Source organism: Vipera berus, assembly GCF_964194415.1.
Source record: "Vipera berus genome assembly, chromosome: 1".
Lineage (NCBI taxonomy): Eukaryota > Metazoa > Chordata > Lepidosauria > Squamata > Viperidae > Vipera > Vipera berus.
Genome location: NC_138202.1, coordinates 313,672,767 through 313,690,620, shown reverse-complemented (window position 1 = coordinate 313,690,620; position 17,854 = coordinate 313,672,767). Strand labels below are relative to the sequence as shown.

Genomic DNA, 17,854 nt, shown 5'->3' with positions numbered 1-17,854 from the left:
GCTTAATTGTTGCCATAAGTTGATAACCTTTTGTATAATGGTTTCTAAAAGCCAGGTGCAAACAACCAGGCCCACAGTATGTTTTGCCTATAATATAGGAATCTCCCTACTGTAGTATTGCAGCTCTTTCTTGGGTACAATTACATAAGGTTCCAAGGAACCTGGAGAAGTTTCTAAGAAAGTCTCTAGTCCTTTTGTGGTTGTGCAGTGAGTCCAGGCAGAATCTGTGCTTCCCAACACATGACTGAGACAGGGAAAGAGACTGCAAAATTGGTTGTTGCTAGGAAGATAAAGTTTTCTCATGCAGCTATGCCAGCATTAACTCTTGCTCTGGTATACGTTACTGGCAGGATCCCAAAATTTGGATGTAAATGCCCAGATTGGTCAGAAAATGAATGTTTTGTTATTGTTTATTGTCATATTTTTGAATGGGCATTAACCCAGGTAGTCATTAAACAAGGATTCAGAGTCTATAATACCCACCAAAACTATTATCAAACCAATTTATTTGCATTTATACAATCTTTATAATACAAGTAGGCCTTGACTTACAGCCATTCATTTAATAACTATATGAAATTACAGTGGCACTGAAAAAAATGACTTATGACTGTTTTTCAAACTTATGACCGTTGCACCATCCCCATAGTCAGATGATCAAAATTTGGATGCTTGGCAACTGGTATATATTTATGACAATGGGTTGCCACTTGGAACACTTGAAATGGTCATTTCAGGTCAAAACATTTATGCATCTCTGTGAGGTTAAAAAACAAAACAAAAACCCAGAGGCATTTTCACAAGGGAAAAGAGAGGATAATGTTCTTCATAGTTCTTCATAGTATCAAGTAAGCAAATTGTTTGGGGAAAGTTTATTGTCAACATCGTTGATAGTCTCTATCTTTCTAACCTTTTTCTCCCCAGTTCCTCTCCTGGGACAGTTCCTACCACTAGATAACAACAGTCCTTGCTTCTCTATGAAAAACGATGTCTTCAGCATTCATTTTGTGGCAGCTAACTCACATGTATTTATTTTTCTCATTTGCTCATTTACTATAGTATGGCGTATCTGAAAAGAATAATTAAATATTGTCGGCGCATATGGAATCTGTGTCTGTGTTTCTGCATTATGAAAGTTAGGCAAGAGCGGAATTTCCCCAGGGCTACTGGTGAATTATGGGTCAATTTCAATTATCTAAAAATCTTACTGAGCTTGCCCTCCACATCTCTTGAGTTATGACTCTTTCATGCTTTTACAGTTAAAATAATGAATCACAGCTACCCATGGGGTTGACAGAGAGAGAGAGCTTATTTCTCCTCTGTCTTCTGTAGGAATATTGCCATCTATGTTGGAAGGCAGAAACAGTTAAAGTATATATTGGATCTGTCAAGTCAGGCTGTGCAGTTCTTTGGATTTAGTTGAGAAGAGGGGCTTCAGAGTGTGTAGGAGCATGAACACAGCAGTTTTCTAATTCAATAAAGCCCCTGTTTCCATCTGTGTGGATGCAGCAGATACCTCTCCATCAACACTCTGCAGTCCTAGAAGAGGCTATAGTTTTAATAGCCTGTAGACAGGAGCAGTATTTCTATTTCTGCATTTCCAAAACTGCCTCTTATCAACTGAAGCTGAGGCACAGCAATGAGTAGCAGGCTGTTTTAAGAAGCACTGGCAGAAAGTTGTCTTGTGCTGTTGATTCAGGGGTTTTCTCTGGAGATATTGCAATTATTTTATTTCTTTACAATAGGAAAAAAATGAGCTTGTAAATGTGCAGAGCAGTAAATGTGTTATCTTCAACCATATTCTAGGGAGCTATTAAAGGAAGGCACCATACCAGTTACGTAATTTCAGCATAAAAGCACATGGTACACATTCAGCTGGAAGAAAAGAACTCAAGGCATGTCTAACTACTAAGAGCAATCACCCATCAGTCACTCGAAAAAGAAGTTAATAGGGGAATACATCACATTGGAGTGCAGTGATTACCTGTATAGCAGCATTTTTCCTCATCCCATTTCCGATGGAAAATCCTCTTCCCAATCTCAAGGTGGCAATGGGAGTTGTGGGACGGGAGAGGAGAATTGTGTGTCTTTTAGATCTGTATGTACTATAGTGGAATGTTGAAGAGCTTGGCTAACTTTGGGATCCATTTGCTCTCTTCTGTTCTGACTTCAGGTTCATAACAGTGTGAAAAAGAAGTTGACTTTGTTGCGTTAATTTATAGTGTCCAACTACATGGCAGCACTCAGCTTTCTGAGATCAGCCAAGATCAGCTAAGCAGGTTTTAACCTGGCTAATATTTCTTTGGGGAAACACTATGGCTGCACAATGGATAAATAATTAAAAACAAACAAAAGGTTGCTCTGGCAAGATAATTTTGTTTTTGTTTTTTTGACAAGAAAACCACATGGTTCTGTTTGTGAAATCACTAGGAATTAAGTTTGGCTCAAAAGGAGGCTCTACACTGATTTCCAAATGATTATTCCTATAATGATATTGTGGTTGCTTTTATTATAACATGAGCTTGTTTATGCCTACATGAGCTTGGTATAATCCTATTAATATGTTGGGAATGCAGTCTTAGTAATGAATCTCAGGCTTAGATTTAAGGACAAGTACTGATTAACATGTTATTCAAACGTCTGGAAACAAAGAGATGTTTCTAAAAAGACACACATTGATTTGACCATAAGTCATACAAAACAGAATAAAAGAATAAAGGGATCAATAGGCTATCACAGATGAAAATTCAGTTACAACACTAAGATATTGTTTAGTCTGACTGTATAAATCCCCAGATTCCACATTTCCAAAATCATTAAAATGTAATAAAGATAGCCTAGTTATGTAGGAAACTATACAGGTTTGTGCATTAATATTGATCTGCCATAAACCTCTAAGAAACAATCAACAAAAATATGCAACAGAGAGTAATGGTTAAACCTGTGCCTGTTACAGTAGCTGTGGACTATTTTGCTCTGTCTTCAGAATAGAAAGTTAAGGTGAACTAGTTTTGACTGTCCTTCCCCACTGTGTAGATAACCTGGGAGGAAAGTGCAGACTCAACAACCTTCAGATTTGTATTAAAAAAAATATGAAGCTGGGGCTCCATAGAATAGCATGCCTATGTTGTTGAAGTAAGCAACATCCCTCCCAGATGATTTTGGGAAATCTCTGCTGATTGATCCACAAGAACAAGGCTTTTGCTCATGTGGAATTCCTACTGTCCTCTTTTCCAAAACTGAAGACATTAAATGTAATCTTGCCAGCTTTAGTTCTCTCCTCATACTGAATTTGTCCACTTCCTAGAGTTATGGACCTATTCTAAATTAAGAAGCTTTAATCATAGTGTATTTTTGTGTATTTTTTAGTGTATTTTTTACTTGGGGCAAAGTAATTTTGCATTAAAATATTCTGGATCTGAGTATTGATTTCACATTTGGCATTTATCCTATCCAAACATGCAAAATATCAGAGCAGTTTTTTGCAGCAACAGCATTGCATACTTGGTGTGGCCTTTACACAATTGATCTTGTAGCTTCCTGGTAGGAAGGTGACATTCAGACATCCTGTTTCAGCCAATAGTTGGAAACTAGTTGGTAAAAGATATACTGATAAATAGGTGTCATTTTCTAGTCCTGAGAAACAAGCAAGTGTATACTTGGGTGTTCCCAGAATTAATCTTACAGTACATTTCTGAGCACTGTTGAGGTTGCTACATTTGCAATTCATACAATAATTGGGATCAATATTTATAATCTGTTAGCTTGATAACAGAGGTAACTTAGCTTTTCATTAATCCATTGAGCATCTTTTCAGCCTTTAGTCTGACTGCTTTGATACATTATTACCACAAACCTTACGACAGGAAACACCAAGCCATTTAGGGCTTTATAGGTCATCACCAGCACCTTGAATCTCACCCGGAGGGCAACCGGGAGCCAATGCAGCTCACGGAGTAGAGGTGTTACATGGGAGTATCGGGAAACCCCCATCACAACTGGCGCGGCCGCATTCTGCACCAGCTGAAGCCTCCGAGTGGTCCTCAAGGGCAGCCCCATGTAGAGAGCGTTGCAGTAGTCTAAAAGGGAGGTCACGAGCGCATGAGTGACTGTGCGTAGGGCATCTTGGTCCAGGTAGGGTCGCAACTGGTGTACCAGGCGAACCTGGGCAAAAGCCCCCCTGGTCACGGCTCCTATATGGTCTTCAAAATTGAGCCGGGAGTCAAGGAGGACGCCCAAGTTGCGAGCCCTATCAACGGGGGGTAACACCTCACCCCCCATCGTTAAAGGTGGAATGGTCTGGTTAACCCGAGATGCCAATATGCACAGCCACTCAGTCTTGGCAGGATTGAGACGAAGCCTGTTTCTCCCCATCCAGACCTGGACTGCCTCCAGGCAACGGGACATTACGGCGAGGGCATCGCTGGGTTGGTTCGGGGTGGAAAGAAAAAGTTGGGTATCATCAGCGTACTGATGATACCCCCCCCGAAACCATGAATGATCTCACCCAGCGGCTTCATGTAGATGTTGAACAGGAGGGGCGAGAGAACCGACCCCTGAGGAACTCCACAAACGAGAGGCCTCAGGGTGGACCTCTGCCCTCCCGTCAACACCGACTGCGAGCGGCCCAGGAGATAGGAGGAGAACCACCGTAAAACGGTGCCTCCCACTCCCAACCCCCTGAGACGCCGCAGTAGGATACCATGGTCGATCGTATCAAAAGCCGCTGAGAGATCTAATAGGACTAGGACAGAGGAGCAACCCCTGTCCCGAGCCCGCCAGAGGTCATTCAGCAGCGCGACCAATGCCATCTCCGTGCTGTGCCCGGGCCTGAAGCCCGATTGGTACGGGTCCAGATAATCAGTTTCCTCCAGGAACAGAGGAAGCTGATGCGCCACCACACTCTCAACAATTTGATTTTGTTTACATTTATATGCAAACAGAATTAAATATTATTAATTTTCATGTCATGTACTTGAACACTTCCCTGTTTTTCACATTAAAAGTTATATCAGTAATGACTTCTGAAGGTTTCTGAGGATCCCAGCCAAGTTATTTTTTGCGGGGGGAGGGCACATGTAATCCTTGGAGTTCAGCTTGTACTCCTCTAATAGGAAGTCTATACCTTCCTTACATAAAGGTCCTCTGCAATTTTTCAGTATTCTGCAATCTTGAAAAGTTCCCTTTAATTATATTAAAATACAATATTTTGAAATGAAATAACCCTGGACAGACAGCAAACCAAATGAAAGGTGGTGGGGTGGTGGGGGGAAGAGGAAAACACTTCATCCTGTTGTTTTTCCAAACAGATTTTAAGTGAAAAGAAGGGAATAAAGTGGTAAAAGGAGTTACAGCAAATCCAAGGCTGCTGTAGAAATTTATGCTTGAGGTCTTGTACCAAGAATAGGAGTGCTAAGCTTTCTGAAATTGCCAGGACTAATGTGCCCCCTTGATATAATTCCTTTCCACTAGCAATGCAAGAAAGGCTGAGCGCCAAAAAATTGAAGCCTTTGAACTATGGTCCTGGAGAAGACTCCTGCAAGTCCCTTGGACTGCAAGGCGTTCAAACCGGTCAGTCCTAGAGGAGATCAACCCTGGTTGAAACCCAAATTCTTTGGCCACCTAATGAGAAGGAAGGACTCACTGGAGAAGAGCCTAATGCTGGGAAAGATTGAGGGCAATAGAAGAAGAGGATGACAGAGAATGAGGTGGCTGGATGGAGTCACTGAATCGGTAGGCATGAGCTTAAATGGACTCCAGAAGATGGTAGAGGACAGGAAGGCCTGGAGGAACGTTGTCCATGGGGCCGCGATGAGTCGGACACGACTTCTCAGCCAACAACAACAAGCAATGCAAAATCTTTGCCTTCATTCTGTTCAGTGGACATAGAATATGTTGGTCTGCCATGAAAGGCTGGAGTCAGGAAGGAAGCATTGAAAGTGTGTGCTCAGATGTGCAACAGTGTAACCATGGACATTTATTTGTTTTGTTTTGTTTTTTCAAAATGTTCAATGGGGGAAAGAGGGAAATGCTGGCCCTTTGTTTTGTGTTTTGTTTTTCCTTTTATTTTAATTGGGAGACATTGACAAATGTTCTGTCCAAGTTTTCCCTTGTGGAAGAACTGTAAAACTTTGGTGTTTTGTCCGCTTGCTTTTAAGTTCAGTGGAAGATGGTAAAATGCTGTAGACTTTTTTTTTTAAAAAAAGCATGAATTTGACAAGTGCCTTGGAGCTCAAGTGACTGGAAGAACTATAAAATTGATATACTTTATTTTTCTCGCCACCAGTGCTCAAAAACATGCTTACAAAAGGGAAAATAATTGGCATTTGCTTTTCTGGCAAGAGGGTGGTGGAAAGTTATTAATCAAAAGTTACAAGGCCAGAATATCTGGCCATCGCTGAAGCCAAAGTGGAGGAAGGCATTAAAAATTAGAGAAGGATTTCTTCAGGCACATTCATTTCCAGCCAGTTTATGCATGAGGGACACAAGACTTCAATGAAGAAAAAGCCTTTAGTTTACTGCAACACATTAGTTGACTGGTTCAATTATTTTTTTAATAATACGTTTATTAAAAGTTATAGTTAACAATGATAAAAAACTAATATAAGCTAAAAAAATAAAAATATAGTAAAGAAAAAGAAAAGAAATATATAAAGAAATGGCTTTCCCCTTGTCACAAGAAATTTAAGTGCTCTTATTTAATTGTAAACCTTAGTTCCTTCTAGCTTCCTCTTGTGTCCAACCTTTAAACTCCCATTCTATTATGTTCAAAAGAAAAACATTTTTCCATAGGAAGGATTATTATGATTAATTCCAAATTCTTATTTTAAATCCATCTGGACCCTTAGTCCATTGTAACTTTCCAAAATCAAAGTCTAATCACCCTTTTGCTGAATGTTTACGGTGATTCTCAGTCATCCAGGCCATGGTTGTCCCAAAGGTGCTTTTTCAAGAGTCAGATTGGACTTTGTTTTTCTTTGAAGACATTTCATTTCTCATCCAAGAAGCTTCTTTAGCTCTGACTGATGGTGGGGAATGGAGGGATTTATATTCCTTGCAGACAGCTGGTCATTTGCATCCTTTTAGAGAGTCGTAGAGGCCACTTGGAGGTTTATCTGTGTTCTCAAGGTTACCTGAGTGGTGCAAATGGAAATGGAGCCTTTCAGCAGTTCCAAGAAAGACCAGTTGCCTGTTGAAAAAGCACCTTTGGAACACCCTTTTGCTGTTTATCTCTCTCCCCCCCATTTTAAAAAAAATCTTAAACTTCTATTTAAATTTTCTTTTACTAAGGACTGAAAGAAACTCATTCCCTTGTTTCCCAAAGCTCTAAATCTGCCAGAGAGTGTTGTTTTGGTCTCCTTGTGAAGCACGATTGTCTGCAACACTTGTGGGTGTTCCCAAATCCTCTCCTTGTCCGGAGAGGAATTAGGAAGAGTTAGTCTACTAAGTCGCTCATCATTTCATTGCAGTCGTCAGCTTTGCTTTTGGTGGAATTGTTTTCAATTCTCCATTTCTTTTCCAGAAGTTCCAAATAGTTCATTTATAATGCTAAACGCATACAAGCAGCTTGGATCCTCTTATTTATATGAGGAAAGAATAATGAATGGACTTAGCTGACTTTAAGGTTAGCCAGAAAATGCCACCTTGCTGCTGGTTAGATTGAAGTTGGAAAAAGCAAAGTATGTGCCAATCAGCTGTTCTTTCCAGCACTGAACATGGTGGGAGATAACAGGATTGCTGACATTCTATTGTATAGCTTGCTACTTTTCATGGCCAGTGTTGCAGACAACTGAACAGGAGATATGAAATATATTCCTCCACTTTCTTATGTACTGAGCTGAGCTAGGAAGGGTGTGTGTGAGAGAGAGAAGAGAAGAAAGAATAGATTTACAAATCAAGTTAAGGAATTCATTACTGGCATGTAATCACCCATTTTTTCTTCAATAAATCACATTTCAGCAAGCTTTGGCTTGGTGTAATGTGTGAATGAGATTAACGGTTGAATAAAAATGCTTTGTTTGTCTGTTCAAATGTGTATCAGGTTGTGGGCTATATGTGCTGCCTGCCCACCTGCCTACAGCCAGCGCATATAGTCCACAACCTCTGATACTTTCTGTCCATATCTCTGTGTGAAAAAGACATACGGATGACACTTTGCAAAAAATGGAAACTAACGCCATACTTGTGCTGGTCTTTCATTGATGTGCAATTTATGGTCCTAAGTGATTTGTTTCTAGCTGTGGTTAGCCTTTTATCTGCCTTGCCTGTGTTCCCTGATATCTAGCAAAAAGGGATTCTTTCACCTCTGAGACTTTGTTCAGCCACTGAAATCAGAAAGCAGTGAAGGGGCAGACAAGCTGACATTTTCTTTCGTCTTCCACTGTGAGCCAGCTTCTGTAGAGATTTTGGCTTCTTTGTGCTAAATGGATTTTAATTGAGGGCATTAAAATCTTGATGAGCCTGTCAAATAAAAAGAAGCTATTTTTAAAGATAATTTTAATACTGTGAATATGGTTCATCAAATTATTGTACATGCTTTCTCCTCCTACACAGATTAGATCAAATTTCATACATGAATTATTCCTGAAATATAATATCTGGGAAATTTGCCTATCAATAAAAGAGAATGTTTGTAGCTCGGGGTTGAAATGAGGGGTCCTTGGTACCCTGTGAGTTTGGTTGTTTTCTTGCAGATGTTTCATTCCCAAACTTGGTTTAACATAATCAATGTTACCTAGTTTGAGTAATGAAACATCTGTAAGAAAACAACCAACTTCAGACAGCACGAAGGACCTCTCAAATTTCTCTATATTTTGGAAGTGCCCATGGAGTGCTTAGACATCCTAGTGATAAGAATTCATTCCTTCAATTAAAAAAACAACAACCCTGCTTTTGAATTCTAACCTTAAAAGCCAGAATTTACATATTTGAATCAGGGAATGTGTCATAAGAACTGGGTGTTTTCAAACTGGGTTTTTCATCTGTAGGAAAAGTATGCAATTTCCATTACTGTTGGAATAATCCATAGTCTACTTTCTATTAATTATTGTAGTAATGAATTTTCACGTGTCTTATAGAATTGAATGAACTTTTCCCTCCTCCTCTCCTTATATGTTCTCATAGGAAAGGTTTATTTATCGTAAGAAAATAGTACCAACATAGACAGATGCATCATCATCTGTTCAAACAACCCTCTAGATGGAAATATTGAATATTGATGCTTGTTTCTATGACTTCTTAACATCAGAAAACATGGAAACATAAACTTCAAAGTTTAATTGTGTTTCTCTTTGGCTTTGTTTTCATTATTGATTTATTTTTATACACATTTCTCTTTGAGCTGTCCTTTCAGGTTCTTGAGTCAATTTGCTGTGAAGGAACTTTACTTGACCCCAGTCCACATTGTTTGTTCAAGTCTTTTAAACCCCCTTTCTTCCTTCATCTCAAGGTCAACCCTGATCTCCTTCCTACAACTATTATTTTCAAATCTCCTGCGTTGTCTCTTCCCTTAGCTGCTCTTGCTTTCTCAGGCTTTCTTCCCTTCAAACCAAAGCCAATTTAGGCATTTAAAACTGAAATTAAGACAAAGTGGGCTTTCTATATACAACTATATATTCAGCTCAGTCTGTAATCATACCAGATAATCACTTCCTCATGTGGTTGTTCTACATAGGTCCATCTATTTAACATGACCGAATTAGATAAAAAGCACACATGTCTAGGTTTTCCTTTTATAGAAATCCTGAAAATAATGTTACCAGTAGTATTAACTCAAATTCTTGCATATTGATTATTATATTATGAACCTATGAACTGAGGAGTTCTTGGTGATTACAAACTTCAGTTTCCTCTTAAAGAATTACCTTTGCAAAAAGATGAGGAAAGGCAGCTTATTGGCTTAAATTCTTCAAATGATTATTATAATAAACTAGAAGAAAAATTATGTACATCAGCCGTCTCCCATTCCTCCTGATTCTTGGTCATGCTGATTTGTGATGATGAAATCCAGGGGCATCTGAAAAGCAGAGCATATTTTGACTACCTCAGTATGAAATTGTTTGCTATGTAAATAAGATTTCCTCTAAAAGATATTCTACCTACCCTTTGCCTTCTCTAATGAATGTGTAGCCTCTTCTCTTCTGATAAAATTGCTTCAGTAAATAAATGATGAAGAAAAAGCCTCAGGGGCAGGTTTCAAATGATATAATCTGACACCATGGAGTTGTGTCTGCTTTTACCAATTAGAGCCTGAGGTGTAATAAGAATGATATATCCTACATTCTGTTTTGTAAGCTGCCTGGTAAGGCAGTAACAGTGTCAAACTACTCTCAAAATGGCCATGCTGACAAAGAAATACTTCTGGTGAAATAAGAACTCCTGGCAAATAACTTCAGGGCATATGTGACACCGTAGGATAGTGGTTTTCAACATTTTTCATCTCATGTCACATTAACAAGTGCTAAAATTGTCAAGGCACACCATACGTTTTTAAAGGTCTCATTGAAAAAACAAGCCTTTAAGATTTGGCTTAACGTTCAATAATTAAAAGAAATTTGTGGGAAATCTGTGCTTGGTGATGTTTCATGATGTCCTTTGTCCAAAGGTGGATGGTTGACAAGAATATCCTGAAGTCCTTCTCTAGTGTTTAAAGCCACAATCTATTGTTGCTCTTCATTGTGTCATAACTAGAAACCAGCCTCACATAGATAAGATGCTGAAAAAGGAAGAAGTGCTTTAATTGCCATCTTTGTGATGACAGAATATTCCTCAGGATGAAAAATAGAGGTAGTCCACTCTTGGTGATGGCAGAGGTGGGGTTGACTTCCCATCGTTTATTTGTGGCTCACAAGTAATGTAGCACCTGTCCAGATCTTTTGTGCCACACAAATGTGTTGTGGGACTACAGTGGTTGAAAACGGCTACCTTAGGATCTGACTTTATGCTAATTATTCCTTCTGTTTAATTTCCTAATTTTTAATATTGTTTTAGAAATTGGAGTAATCAAAAAGATCAACAAACATCCAAAATTAGTTGGGGTTTTTTGGAAGACAGTAGAACCTGAAAAGATCATACTGTAGGTCTTTTGATTCTCTATCTAGGTTTAGATCAATAGGATAATTTAATATCTATTTATTTTTGAAAGTGTGGTTCCAAGCTCATTTTTCAGTGTCAGTGGTTACACCTTCGTGTCCCACTAAGCAAAGTTTAAAGTAGAAAAATCTACAGTGAATCTCAAGTTTTAGTACTTTCTCCATTCATTTTCTTATATGGCTAGAAGAATAATTCAGAAACATTTTTCCTTCTTTTGGTTAATTATAGTTTTCATTTTATCTGAACCAAGAAACTTCTTAAGATTAACTGGGTGACCAGTTAAAATAAGTTTCCTTTATCATAATTTGATCATGATTTCAAACTTGCTTCTTATAAAAATTATAACATTTTTTTCTCTTCCCCTTCCTTTTCCTTTTCTTTCTTCCACAGAAGTTTTGATGTTGGATTACATAGGTTCCTTATCAGGTAAGTCAAATGTTTTGTTATATCAATCCCGATTAAGGCCTACAGTCCAATGAGTTATATATATATATTGCTCAAAAAAATAAAGGGAACACAAGATAAGACATCCTACTATTAAATACAGTACATTGTGTTGTTTAAGTGTTCCCCTTATTTTTTTGAGCAGTATATATTTTTATCATACTTCCTAGACCTAGATGGTTGTAGTACTGTTAAAGTGATCCAATAATATTTGAGTTCTGTTTTATTGATTTGATTTTACCACTGCCCAACTCTAAATGGCCTAGGCCCGGGATATTTGCTGGACCGTCTGCTGCCAGGAACGACTTCCCATCGCCCGGTGCGCTCACACAGGGAGGGCCTCCTCAGGGTGCCGTCGGCTAGACAATGTCGGCTGGCGACCCCCAGGGGGTGGGCCTTCTCTGTGGGAGCGCCGGCCCTGTGGAATCAGCTTCCCCTTGAGCTTCGGATGGCCCTGGATCTCTGGTCCTTTCGTCGCGACCTCAAAACATTTCTTTTCCATCAAGCTGACCTGGACTGATGATAGGGGTTTTTAAAAAGAAAATGTTTTTAATATTTTATCACTGGGGCTTGTTAGTTTAATCTTTTTTTAAACATTTGTATTATTGTGTTTTATTGTTGTTAGCCGCCCTGAGTCCTTCGGGAGATAGGGCGGCATATAAGTCCCAATAATAAATGACTCTGCTAAAGTTATGGAAGGGTTTCTATTTTAACAAATAGGATGAATTAAAACCCAAGATTTTATGAGCAGACCTGGACTCCCTCCAACCTCAGAAATGGTTCTGGTGGTATGGAGAATGCTCTGAGTAAACTTTCAAAGTTCTTGACCTTGTCTTTTTTCTGGCCCCCAGTTCTGCTAATAGAAGGGTTTGTTCAGCAGAAGCATTTCCCCCTCTATGTCAAGAAACATGTAGAACGATTTAGTAGTAGAACTAGAAAACGTGACCTGAATGCAAATGGTTTAGCATTCTCTACTAAACAGCAAATTAATTTATAGGCTCTACAATACAATTCTGAGATCATGATTTATTTATTTAAACATTATTTGATGCTAAGTATACTATTTCATTAGCAGACTGGTAGTGTAAATATAGAAAAGTGATTTACCATCAATATAAATATAACTTCTCATAGAAGGCTAAAACATATAGGGAACAGAGGCTAAACCATATAGGGAACGGTTGCTGGAATTGGGTATGTGTAGTTTAATGAAGAGAAGGGTGAGGGGTGAGGGGTGACATGATAGCAGTGTTCCAATATCTCAGGGGCTGCCACAGAGAAGAGGGAGCCAAGCTATTCTCCAAAGCACCTGAAGGCAGGACAAGAAGCAACAGATGGAAACTAATCAAGGAGAGAAGCAACCTAGAACTAAGGAGAAACTTCCTGACAGTTAGAACAATTAACCAGCGGAACAACCTGCCTCCAGAAGTGGTGAATGCTCCAACACCGGAAGTTTTTAAGAAGAGACTGGACAGCCATTTGTCTGAAATGGTATAGGGTTTCCTGCCTTAGCAGGGGGTTGGACTAGATGACCTCCAAGGTCCCTTCCAACTTCTTCTTCTTCTTCTTCTTCTTCTTCTTCTTCTTCTTCTTCTTCTTCTTCTTCTTCTTCTTCTTCTTCTTCTTCTTCTTCTTCTTCTTCTTCTTCTTCTTCTTCTTCTTCTTCTTCTTGTTCTTCTTCTTCTTCTTCTTCTTCTTCTTCTTATTATTATTATTATTATTATTATTATTATTATTATTATTAGAGAATATATGTAGCTCAGCATTGAACCATAGAATCCTTGGTGCTCTCTGAGCTTGCTTTCTTGCAGACATTTCATTACCCAATTAGGTAACAATATCAATGTATTATGATGTTATCAGTCCATGAGACATTTAATTTGTGTAATGAAATGTCTGCAAGCAGACTACCAAGTTCAGAGTCCACCAAAGACTGCATAGTATAACTTCTCAATTTTTCCAAAAGATGGGCCAAAAAAGAAGAATAAGCAATTATGGCCAAATTAGGTTTCTTAGTTCATTTAATATTTATTAGTCAAGAAGTAAATAAATATGATGTGAAAGCATCAGCAGGCAACTGGATAACAGTAAAAAATTGGATACATTTTTAATGATATACATAGAAATATTAATATGCTAAGTAAGAAGATAGCAGATACCTGTGAGAATCCCTGATATTTTGCTGCTTTCATTAAACGGCTGTATGGGAAGGCATTTTACTAATGAGAAGAGAGATTGGTGATTTGCAGTCTTGCTTCTGTTCCCATTATTATCATTATACCTTCATGATAATGGGATTTGTGGGAATAGTTTCATCAGGAAACAAGACACTTCATTGTTCTGATGTGTAAGAGGTTGGCATGACTGCAAAGTTGTTTTTTTCCACCAGAGATTCATATGCAAATATGCTTTAAAAAAAATCCCTGAAACAAGTTCTTAAATTTGTAAAGTTATCTGCTCACCTATTGCTTTTTGTAAGCACTAGTTTTCTGTTGTTTGAGGAAAAAAAGAAGTACAAGAAAAAGTGGCAGGTTATATTTTGCTTTTGCACTTTCTTCATCTGGAAAATGATGGTATACTTTATATGCTTTATGATAAGATTAGGAAAGCACCTTTTATTAGTCCCCCCCCCCTTAAATCTAGTTCACATTTACATATTTATCATTTAGAGGGAGAAAATAACCCTGGACATATTTTGGCTTCAGAATACTATGACAGTTAGCAAATTGTGACTCATCAGAATGATAGTGTCTCTCACTTATAAAAAGGGGGGCAGGATCTGAATGAAATAAATGTTAAGACTCGTGGTATCTAGCAAGCCTTTGTGCCTATAGCAATCTATTTAGCATCATTTAGTTCTTATTTTCCCAGTGTTGTGAACAATTGCCTGCATACAGCCCTGGCTTCCTGCTGCTGTTCCCATACCCATGCAGAAACCTAAACATATTGTCCTAGCCAGCTGATCAGAGAAACTGAAATTTGAAGTAAATTGCATTTTTTATTGGAAAATGTTCTTATAGAAGAAACAATGGCTCTTGGACTGGCTTTGGGAGTGATGACTTAAAGCAGAGGAGTCCTGGGAAGTGGTGGAGGTGTGCAATGGCTAACATGTCACACAATACAAAAAAAAAATGTTGAGACTCTGGAAAGAGTGCAGAGAAGAGCAACAGAAATGATTAGGGGGCTGGAGGCTAAAACGTACCAAGAACAGTTACAGGAATTGGTTATGTCTAGTCCAGGGGTCAGCAACCTGAAACAGTGAAAGAGGCGCTCGGAACCGGTTCCCTCACAAAAGGAAAAACTGGGAGCCGCAAAAAATGTGTGCGCATGCACGTACATGCGCGCATGCGCAGAACAGAGTTTGACTGAAGAGTGGAGCCAAGGCGAGATATGCACCTACCCTGCATATTTGAATTGATTGGTTGAACTTTTTTAGTCTCACTTTTTTTTTGGAGTACACATAGCAGAGGACTGGGAGCCGCAGGAGACGGCTGAAAGAGCCGCATGCGGCTCCGGAGCTGCGGGTTGCAGACCTGTGGTCTAGTCTAATGAAAAGAAGGAATAAGGGTGACATGATAGCAGTGCTTCAGTATTTGAGGGGCTGCTATAAAGATGAGGGGGTCAAACTATTTCCCAAAGCACCAGAAGGCAAGACAAGAAACAATGGTTGGAAACTAACCAAGGAGAGAAGCAATCTAGAACTAAGGAGAAATTTCCTAATGGTGAGAGTAATCCACTAATGGAATAGCTTGCCTTCACAAGTTGTGGAGGTTTTCAAAAAGAGACTGGACAACCATTTGTCTGAAATGGTTATAGGTTCTCCTGCTCGAGCAGGCGGTTGGACTAGAAGACCTCCAAAGTCCTTTCCAGCTCTACTATTCTAAATAAGATGGATCTACACAACAGTAACTGATGCAAATCGTTAGCTTTAAGAAAGCACATAGATGACAAATAAGACTAAATGGGACTGCTAAAGGTTTGTTTCATTCTGGGATGTCTAAGACTTTCAAAGCACAGTCTGAAGAAGTGGAGAAACAAAGAGAGGAGAGGCTTTGAGACCCATCAAAATGCATCGAAGGTCCTCAAAAAAACCCTTTACATCCTATAACCATACAGCAAGGCTCACCTTAAATCCTGGCCCCATAACCAAGTTTGTAAAGCTTTTCTAGATGAATATATACAGGATGTTTGTGATGATGGTAGAGATATGTTGTCTGGGAACGTGAATGTACTTTTGTATTCAGAAATCACTGGGTTGGCTAAGAACCTGAATGGCATTCATTGAATGTTAGGTTACGTAATGCAGTGACATGGAACTGAAAACCTGTGTATCAAAGACAAATACAATTGTAAGTGACAGGGTAAAAGGACTGCATAATTGCAAGTCACATATAAATGGTAAAAAAATAGAGCACGTAGATGAATATGTACACTCCAATAGAGTGTTTATATAGAGAAGGAAATGAAATTTTAAAACATGCAGAAAGATAGATGGATAATATGTGATCTTGTGCAAAGAATGTTGAAAGAAGATAAGATGGTTGTATCTAAGAGCCTATTGTTTTACATCTGTCTTGACACTTGCAACTCTTACACTTCCATAAGGAAGGTGGGAGCGGGCTGCTTAAGTATGTGATAAACCATAAGAGATAGGGTAAAGGACACATGGGTGCTGAAAGACCCTATACTGAATATGAATGTGAATGAACCAAATGAAAGAAATACATTGTGGTGGCTTGGTCATATGAAGAGAATGAATGAGGATCAAAACTCAGAACAAACAATTGAAGGAAGAGAAAATAAGTAAAGAGGAAAGGGAAGAGTGAGAAAGTCATGGCTATGTGGAGCTGAAGAGATCCTGAAAAAAGGAAGAAATGAAATGTTTAACAAACGAGGCAGTGTAAAAAAGTAACGCACTGAAGTGATGGAAACAGAAATGGTTTGGCAGGATACATACATGTTGCACGGTTGCTAGAAACAATTTTATCTGTGTTCCCTTTTCTTCCTGCATGTCTTTAATTTTGTTGGTTCACTATTTCATATGCTTTTCTGAGTTTTGCAGAATATGATTTATCCAAAAGGGAATAATATTATGGGTATGCACATATTGTATATGCAAGTATGCATTCATGCAACCCTTCAGCTATCTGCCACAATCAATTTCCTCATGCTGATAGCTAACCATCCTTTCCCAGGATAGCAGATAACCACTGCTAGTTGATAGGCATTCCTGTGCGTGTTTGTCTGTGTGTGTCTCTGTGTGTGTTTGAACTTGCTGTTGGTTTTTATCAGCAAGTTTCTGGAGACAAGTTTATTATAAGTATTTTATGATAGATAGTTTGGTTTGCTGTGTTCTGTTCTTGCATAAATAATGCATGTTGACAGTTTCCTGGTATGACAGAAGTTCCCAAGGGGTATAAAAAGACTGGTTCCACAAGGTAATTCTGTTAAAATTTTTGAATTATTCATTTTTTTAAACAAAAATCTATCATGCTGTCACATGCAACCTTGTTCCCAGGAATGTGTTTTAATATTTTAGATGATGATTTTGCATCTGTTCAATATTCTGGGTTATGAATCAGATCCATTTCTCCTTAGCTGCAGCATTGCTATGACATGGGTCTTCCCAAACAATTCACGGAGTCCACTTGTTATGTATTGTATTCTTACATTTACAAGTACTTTAAGAGTCCTGAAGATATGAAATTATTTTTTTGGCCCATTTGCTGCCTGTTATTCTATTTATTTCCCTTTAAATGTCAAAAGGAAAAGAATAGGAGTTTTCTTAACACAGCGTTGTCTTTGTTACTGAATATGAATATTATACCTGTAGATAAAGGTATGAGTTAGCCTGTAGAAAAAAAATTATATGGAAAGTACATTCAAGCCAGAAGATTCAAAGCCTAGTTATCCTATTTTGACATTCTTTGTGTTTGAGATTGGCACTCCCACTGGGTCCTACCTATTCCGGTACTATCCAAAGACTAACAGAATTTGAATAATGAGCCATCTGCTAGGTTACTAAATGTTCTGAGTCTGATACTGGCAAAGCTGCTGAAGAAGGAGGTGCTAACCATCAGCAGTGTACATACCTGTCTTGTAAGTAAAAGGACATTGCAATGAGTTCATATAGTGAAGCATTTGTTGTGATTCCTCACCAGCCAGTGGACCCGGCAGCTGAGTCTGAGGAATCAGATGAGGAGGAGGAGCCTGGAGTGACATTAGAGTCAGAGGAAAGCTCTGAGGAGCTCCAAGACTTATAGTCAGATGAGGAGCCTGGCCCCTCTACTCGCGCTCAGGCTGAGACACAGCTGTGCTG

The 17,854-nt window shown here is 38.8% G+C and overlaps 1 protein-coding gene across 1 annotated transcript in view; it reads left to right on the top strand.

The window, feature by feature from the left end:
- HHAT (hedgehog acyltransferase) overlaps positions 1–17,854 on the top strand; it is a gene marked incomplete at its 3' end in the record, with an annotated part of 135,795 nt that overhangs the window by 61,925 nt on the left and 56,016 nt on the right. The window contains exon 9 of the mRNA XM_081312858.1: positions 11,482–11,517. Within this exon, the coding sequence (XP_081168984.1) occupies positions 11,482–11,517 (36 nt within the window). The remainder of the gene's footprint in view (positions 1–11,481; positions 11,518–17,854) is intronic.